Consider the following 8,597-nt stretch of genomic DNA (forward strand, 5'->3'; position numbering starts at 1 on the left):
TTCCATTTTTACAGGTAATCACTATGGTACACCTCGTCCCAAAGACTCTGGAGGCAATTCACCCCATTCCAGAGGATCCTCATCCAACGATAGTTCAACATCTGCTCCAAAACTCTTTCCAGGTGCACATCCCAGTTCTGAAGGAAAACGGAAAAGAAATCGCTCTAACGTAGAAGCCATGAGTGCCAAACACGACACATCACATCATTCAGAATCCAATAAACGGGATCAAGAGCATGAACCTCAAGATCCCTTGGGGCCTCTTCCGCCACATTGGGAAAAGGCTTACACAGAAAAGGGGGAACCTTATTTCATTGATCATCTATCGGGCACATCTCATTGGCTCGATCCTAGATTGTCTCGTATCCAAAAGAAAAGACCTGAAGATTGCTCCGAAGATGAATTACCTTTTGGATGGGAACGTATAGATGATCCACACTATGGTACCTACTACATCGATCATGTTAATCGACGTACTCAGTACGAAAACCCCGTCCTCGTAGCTAGAGCTGTCAATCAAAGTGCTGGTAAGAAGATTTGATATTCCGGGTTTTTTTTTATATTTCTTGTATTCCCTCTATAGATGCTATTGCTTCTCCAAACGATGGAACATCTTTACCCATCCCTCCTGGACCTGGTACTTTTCCTCGTACGAAAAAAACACAATGTAAGTTCAATTTTATATTCAATGTTACATGTGTTTTGCCAATAGTGCAAAGTATGTAAAATGTAAGATTTATTTATCTGTTACCATCATAGATCAAAATGACTTCAATCTTTTCGTTTACAGACTTCATTTCCATTAATTTCTTCTTTGAATTTGAATTGAAGGTTCATTATATAAATCTTATATTTTTACATTTGATTTTTGGGTATGTCTTCCATTTTCATACTTATTGTATCATTGTGTTTTTTTTTATCCATCTTGTCAACTCTGAATTAAAACTTACTTTTTCCCCTACTAACCAAATGATCAGCTGGGTTTAAATGGTGCTTGCCCTGCCTCGTTCGTATAAAAAAAGCTGATCAAGTTGTTTTAACCAAATCTTCTACCTCATTAACCAAAACACGTCAAAACGGATGTCATCATCTTCTTAGCCCATTTCGTGGTAACTACCGAAGTATGATTCATTTATCCAAACAAAAATCAAATTCTGTTGATGATCTGAATGTTCGCTCTTGTCTTCGACGCTCATCCACTGAGCTCTTGGCGGCAAGTCATAAGAAACGTTCATTCTTCCGTCTCAACAATTGCAGTAAAAGATATTTACTAAGTCTTACTTCCAATCTGGCTAGAACAAATAGTAACAAAACAAAGACAGTTAAATTTGCTCTTCCCTCAACTGAGCCAAATTCAGTTAAGACTACATCTGCATTGTCTAATTTCAATGGTAGAGTTGTTGCTACTATGCCCACGATGAGAGATTCTGATGGTGGGCTTGTTCGGTTCTATTCTTCTACGACTACGACCTCAGGTCAAATGGCATTTTTGCCTTGCCCTACTTTTTTTGCTTCTACAGCGTCGCATTGCTACGATCCTAATTGTTTTCTTAAATATGGAGCTGCCAATTTCTCAACTTCATTCTCATTTCATTCATCGGAATGCCCGGACCTGGTTTCTGGACTAGAGAATTCTGGAAAAAATTATGTTGACGATGATGAAGAGGATAATGAGCCAGGTGCAGCAGCGCATGTCTTAGTGTTGTGAATAATCGATACAATCACTTAGTTAAACCATTATATTATTTTTTAGTTATATTACGCCTCTCCTGTTAGTTCATTCATATATTTAGTTTAATTAACAAATTTTTCTTTTAATTTATCTCCCTTAGATTATTATTATTAGTAGTAGTACTAGTAGTAGTGTTAGGTGTACAATACATATTATGTATATGTACAAAAACTCCTCAAGTTATCCGAAAGTGGGAGTATTAGCCAGTCAAATTACAACTTTGAATATTTTTCATTCTCAGTTTTGTTTACGAGATTCCATTATGTTTTACTACCGTTACTATATCATTAAATGTGGTATATTATAATATATTGCGTTATTTATTCATTTAGTTTATTGTATATGGTTTTTGTGCATGCTTTCTCTTCATTTGCATGATCACAAGACTCTTGATAATAAAATTGCAATCACATACTATATTTAACATAATTTTTATCATTTTTCAGCTGCATTTTTTACACGGGATCCCAATCAACTACGTGGAGAGCGAATCCGAACACAACTAGTCAAATCGGCTCGAGGTCTGGGCTTTACGATTGTAGGAGGTGACGATAATGTCGAAGAATTCCTTCAGATAAAATCTGTAGTTCCTAATGGGCCTGCTTGGTTAGATGGAGGTTTGAAAACTGGTGATGTGCTTGTCTACGTTAACTCTACTTGTGTTCTCGGATTCACGCATCACGATATGGTGACAATGTTTCAATCCATTTCGACGGGTGATATCGTTCAGTTGGAAATTTGTCGAGGATATCCACTTCCTTTTGATCCAGATGATCCCAACACTGAGATTGTCACAACTGTAGCTGTAACTTCTCCCGAGCAGGGCGAGTGGGCACAGGAGTTAGAGCAGCTCCAACAAAGACAGGCTGATGTTCAGAGTATGCCTGATTTATCAGGTACATCTGGCATAGCAAATATTGCTCCTCGTCCTGGAAGTGCAGATCTTTTAGGAGATATTTATCCTAGCAGTAAGGGAGGTAGTAATAGTGACTCAATGAGTGTTCAGATCACAAAAGGAGGAATGGGCTTTGGTTTTACCATAGCCGATTCTGCTTATGGACAAAAAGTTAAGAAAATTTTAGATAGAGCTAGATGTAAAAACTTAAATGAAGGAGACGTTTTAATAGAAATCAATGATATCAACGTGCGTAATATGACTCATTCTGAGGTTGTTCAAGTCCTCAAAAATTGTAGCCGGGGTCAAGAAGCTACCATTACCGTCCAAAGAGGGCTACTTTCTTCCAAAGAATCTTCACCATCAAAGAACAAGTACAAAAAGGACAGTTTTAAACCCAAAAGTGGGTTTTTATTTCGTTCCAAGACTCCAACTGCGGAGTTGTATTCTACACAAGAAAAAGAAAAAGTACCAAATCGACCAAAAACACCTCTGGTTGATACTCGGCATATGGCAAGTCGTTCTAAAACTCCAACTGCAGCTTTTAATGAACCTTTTTCACGCAATGATTTCACCCGAGCTTCTATGGGCGGAGGAAGTGCAGCCAATAATTCTATATCGACTCAACTAGGAGAGCGAATGGATGCAGCTCTTCGATTAGACAATTCTGATAATTACTCAAGAGCGCATAGTCCTGGAAGAGAATTGGATACTAACTACGGTTCGTATTCTGGTCAACACACACGTGGAGACTATCAATATCATCACTCTCTTCTACCTCAAGAAAACAACACCACCGCCTACGGTCAGAGTGAATATGGAGGTGGTCCATACTCTCCCTCTAAAGTAGGTAGCAACGATAACGGAAATTTTAACGGGTATAATAATAATAATCCAACGAGCTCTGGATACGATCCCTCATATGGATATACTCGAAGAACTGGCCCTCCTCTGACAGGCTCATTGCCTAGGGGTAGAAAAGAGTCCACTAGTTTTGAACATTCAGAACCCTTACCTGGTAATCTTACGAGATGGCCCCGACCTGAGAGAAGAGCTACTGATATGTTAGAAATAGCAGTCACGCTTCATCGACAAGATTCTGGATTTGGCTTTCGAATTGTTGGTGGAACAGAAGAAGGTTCACAGGTAGGATCTTACAAAAAACAACCCTTAGGAAAATAATTCACTTATTTTATTGATTGTAGGTATCCATCGGGCATATTGTACCAGGTGGTGCTGCAGACCTTGATGGAAGACTTTTTAGTGGTGATGAAATAGTTGCAGTAGACAATAATTCAGTGCTCAATTCTTCACATCATCAAGTCGTAGGTCTAATGGGAACTGCTGCTCAAAACGGAAAAGTTACACTCACAATTCGCAGGCGAATTTATCAACAAGGTTTGCAATTATTTTTCTCCTTCTTATCTTATCTATTCAAACTAACCGCACAATAGATCGTCAAGCTTTTGATTAAATACTGTCTTTTTGTCATGAAGGAAATTGTATTATTTAAAAATAACGATAATTTATCAAAAAGAAGTTGCTACTAGATGGGGGGAGACTGAGCAGTATAATATTGATAAACTAAAGGTAGATTACCACATCTATCGTGCGTGAACACGCATACGTATATATATAATATAGTATTATTAATAACTCCAGCCAGCAAGTCTCCTTCTTCTCCTCCTGATATCTCTATGTTTAAACGCACGATAGATGTGGTAATCCACTTGTAGACGTTAACAGCAAAATATTTGTGAAAATATTAAAATTTAATGAATTATCAAATTTATTCTATGATTCCTTTTAATAGATGGTAACGGACGTGCTACGGAGACGTATCCGTATGACGTTGCTGTAGATCGACGTGAAAATGAAGGCTTTGGTTTCGTTATAATTTCCTCGGTTTCTCGTTCTGGTTCGACTATAGGTCGAATTATTCCTGGAAGTCCAGCCGAAAGGTGTGGGAGGTTACATATTGGAGATCGTATTCTTGCAGTTAATCACGTTGATATAAATTACATGCATCATGGGGAAATTGTCAATCTAATAAAAGACTCTGGATACAGTGTTGTTTTAACCGTTGGACCTCCCATAGGTATGAAGTGAACAAAATTGGAATTGTTGTTGTATAATATTGTTTAATTAATGCTTGTTTCAATTTTTGTTGTTGCAGATGAAACATCCAGTACGACTTCTGCATCACATAGAGTAAGTTTAAATGATATTAATTTAGTTCATTCTCCCTATTATTCAATGTTAAAAACTATAAAAATAATTTTCCCTTAGTTTACCATTTTTTGCATGAATAAATATACATTTTTTATTTACTTTTTTTTTTTTCTTAATTCATGTATTAATTATTTTTTTCGAACCTATTTTTTAAATATGTATGTACATTTAGAGATTATTATTTTATATATTTATTTATTTTAACCTCATTAAGAGTTCGACGAGTTCCATGGTGACGGCACAGGCTACCCCTACAGTATTGCCTCCGACGGATTCGACGGGCTCTACTGCATCCGTATCCTCTAATGTAGATCCAAGGTGTTTATCTTTTTTAGTTTCTTTTATTTCTTTTCTGAGTTAATACGTGCATGCTTTTATAAATCCTATTCTCGAACGTTCTTGTGAGTAAATCAAATTACTCTTAATAACCAACATTGAACCTATGGATATAAATTAGATTGGCACTTCAAATGACTTATTAAATTATAATCTAGCATTTGTAGAAATTTACACAATATTTATTTGTTCAGATCTGTTATTGCGGGGTATACGTACAATCCGTACCAGCAACAGCAGCAACAACCCCCGCCACCGCCGCCACCACAACAACAGCAGCAGCAACCTCCTTATTCCCCTCCACAACAGTCTTCCCAAATGGAACTCTATGATAACTCTTATCAAACGCAATCTCAGAATGAGCTTGTCTACTCCTATCAGGTTTGTTTATCTTACTAATCCAGCCGTACAAACCCATTTGCTAATACGTTAATGGACTTATTCATTTTATAGGACCAACAAGACCAGGAGTTGAATCGGCTCGAGTTAGACGATCAATATTACGCTGTGGAATTAAGAAGAGGATCTCGAGGCTTTGGTTTCTCTATTCGAGGTGGGAGAGAGTTTCAATGTATGCCCTTATTTGTACTACGTATAGCCATGGATGGGCCAGCAGCATCAGATGGTCGACTTCGTGTTGGCGACCAAATCATCGAGATAAACGGGAATAATACAAAAAATATGACTCATTCTGAAGCCATAGAATTAATCAAAAGCGGTGGAGGTGTTGTGAGGCTTCTCGTCCGACGAGGAAAGATGCCTCCAGCTGCCTTAATGGGTATGTAAAATTTTCTTCTTTTCTATTATTTGTTTTCTATGTGGATCTATTCTTTTTAGAACAACTCTCGCCCATGGCTCCTACTCCAGTGCCATCCATTATGTCCTCCCAACAGTCTAATGCTCTCAATCGTCCCATGAGCGCCATGTCTCAACCCACCACAAATCTTGGACATTATTCTCTGCAGCAGCAACAACAACTGCCAACAACTCATCCAAACGGAAATCTCCACAACTATGATAACTACAACTATTTACCCAACGGGCACTTATTGAACGGTCCTGTTAGTCAGAGCTCTCCAAGAGATCAGTTGTATGGATGGCAACAACAGCAACAGCAACAAATCAGTAGTCTTCATCAGCAACACCAATCTTAATAAGTTTAAGGGAAACATTAATTCAGACATGGACAAATCTATGAGATTTGTTTCAAAATATAGTTCACGACGCTTGTATAGGTTGTGTGTGGTTTTTACATTAAGATGATGACGCTGAATTCAAAAATGAATAGAAGAGGAGTAGGAAGCTCCGTCTCAGCGTTGTTGTTGTTGTTGGACATTATTATAGTTTGGGGGAAGTCCAAGTACAAAAGAATGAACTTTTTTTTTAAAGAGAGAAAAAAAAGAATATATATACTTATATATTATAACTATTATCATTCTCACGACATAGAAGTTTATATGAAAATCTCGTTTTTAATTCATGTTGTTGTAAATAACACTATTATGCCTTATTTTTACCAATATATATCTTATTATTTATATATACATATATATTTGTAAACGCATTTAGGGGTTGTGATATATATATATATATTATTTGCTATTGTTTCTATACACATTCACACATTTAATTACACATAATGAAAAAAAAGTGGCACATAATTTATTTTTTATTCAATTTTGTTACTTTTGTGGTACAGATGCAATATTTACTCTTTTTTTTATTGCTTACATTTTTAGTAAGCCTATTATTATAATACATAATGTCCCTCCCTATTTCCCTATCCCTCTCTCTTCCATTACTCGGATTTTGGATTTTTTTTTAAAGAAAAGAAATATTATATATATTATTTTATTATAATTATGATGAAGATGTTTAGTCCCCTAAAATGGTATTACCGGCGATAAATGATCTATAATGTGTTATATGAATATTCTTTTCTATATTATTATTATATTGCTTATTCAAAATATAACTATTTTTATTCTTTGGATAATTAATAATATCTCCTCTCAATCCGTAAATATACTACAGTATAAAAACACCTACATATCCAAATATTTTCTATTAAGTCTTTTTTCATGCAACATATCTGAGAGCCACAAAGTTTTAATAACTACAAATATGAAGACTTATGGTACAAAATCATGTGCCCAAATTCCGCTTTTAGGATTTGCAATTGTAGTAAAATCAAGATTGTACTTAGTACATTTTAATCCTCGAGTAGTCTAATAACAGATTCATAATTTAGATTTATGAATTTACAGACATAGGTTATCACATGTAATATTATCCTACATGGAGTAAGAAACAATTAAGATATTCTTTATTTCTAATCAAATGTTATGTTAAAAACTTAAGTATAATTATATTATATTGACTTAAATTAAATCAGAAAGATTTTTTATTTATTTAATTTTATGAAAATATTCATAAATGATAGTCAACTACAGACAAATTCGTATTAATTGATTATAAAACAGTAACTTAATCCCTCGATCAACGGAATTATACTTTATAGGCGTAAAACCAACCCATAGTATGACAACCCCGTGACCGGGGCAGGCTGTCACATTAGATTATAGCTTAACCCTTTAAGCCATGAATTTTTTTAACGATTGAAACATGAATATTAGGGTGTGTATATTTAATATATTTTCATATGTATAAAAGTAAAAGTTGTCCGTTGTTACTCCAGATAGGACTAAAAAGTTCCGCCGATAAAAACTGTTGTATTTGTCTTAATCTCTACTTATAATCTGTTATAATGACACAAATTGTTATTTTAATTTTGACTAATTACCAATCACTTCATTATGAGCCATTTAAAACTACATAGCTATCCGGAATTTTGTCTAACAAAAAAATGAAAACGGATCTCAAGGATAACTAAAACCAAAGTTGTGTTTTTTTACTGAAAAGTGGTGCACTTTTCTGATGTAACACTAACTTAAAACTTAAACAGAACCTTAGCTACCAGTCTCGTTCTGTATCTCAGCTCTACTTCTTTATTTATTATAGTTTGACAAATTAGTCACATACGGGCGTAAAGGGTTTAAATTAACGTTCTATGATTAAATGCATTCAAATTTAAGAACATGTGGAAAATACTTGAAGGTTGAGCAATATATGAGTAATATAAAAATATTAACTTATGTCAAATATAGCGATACATTTATAGCCGCAAAATGTTATAGATATTCTGAGTCTTTGTAGGCAACGCTACATACCTCATACACTTTAAAGATAGTCTTTAGGGGTTTTTCAACGAGACCAAAAATGGTTATATTTTTAAATATGATTCCACATGGTGTCATTGGTCGTTAATATATACATATAATTATATAAAAACTGGTTTTTTTTTATAAACCATATTATCATATCTACTTATTCTTAATTTCT

At 35.0% G+C, this 8,597-nt stretch overlaps 1 protein-coding gene across 11 annotated transcripts in view; it reads left to right on the forward strand.

The window, feature by feature from the left end:
* Magi (membrane associated guanylate kinase, WW and PDZ domain containing protein magi) overlaps window positions 1-7,239 on the forward strand; it is a 169,131-nt gene extending 161,892 nt beyond the window's left edge. For 6 of the 11 annotated variants that reach the window (XM_071893012.1, XM_071893013.1, XM_071893011.1 and 3 more), the window contains exons 3-13: window positions 15-527; window positions 584-667; window positions 978-1,679; window positions 2,179-3,773; window positions 3,833-4,025; window positions 4,441-4,725; window positions 4,804-4,838; window positions 5,074-5,177; window positions 5,390-5,576; window positions 5,649-5,973; window positions 6,033-7,239. In XM_071893012.1, coding sequence (XP_071749113.1) covers window positions 15-527; window positions 584-667; window positions 978-1,679; window positions 2,179-3,773; window positions 3,833-4,025; window positions 4,441-4,725; window positions 4,804-4,838; window positions 5,074-5,177; window positions 5,390-5,576; window positions 5,649-5,973; window positions 6,033-6,349 — 4,340 coding nt within the window. In that variant the 3' untranslated portion in view covers window positions 6,350-7,239. The remainder of the gene's footprint in view (window positions 1-14; window positions 528-583; window positions 668-977; window positions 1,680-2,178; window positions 3,774-3,832; window positions 4,026-4,440; window positions 4,726-4,803; window positions 4,839-5,073; window positions 5,178-5,389; window positions 5,577-5,648; window positions 5,974-6,032) is intronic. The other 5 variants (XM_071893016.1, XM_071893017.1, XM_040724258.2 and 2 more) reach the window with 1 other exon arrangement.
* Window positions 7,240-8,597: the final 1,358 nt, after the last annotated feature.

The sequence above is a fragment of the Lepeophtheirus salmonis genome, chromosome 13 (assembly GCF_016086655.4).
Source record: "Lepeophtheirus salmonis chromosome 13, UVic_Lsal_1.4, whole genome shotgun sequence".
In the NCBI taxonomy this organism is placed as follows: domain Eukaryota; kingdom Metazoa; phylum Arthropoda; class Copepoda; order Siphonostomatoida; family Caligidae; genus Lepeophtheirus; species Lepeophtheirus salmonis.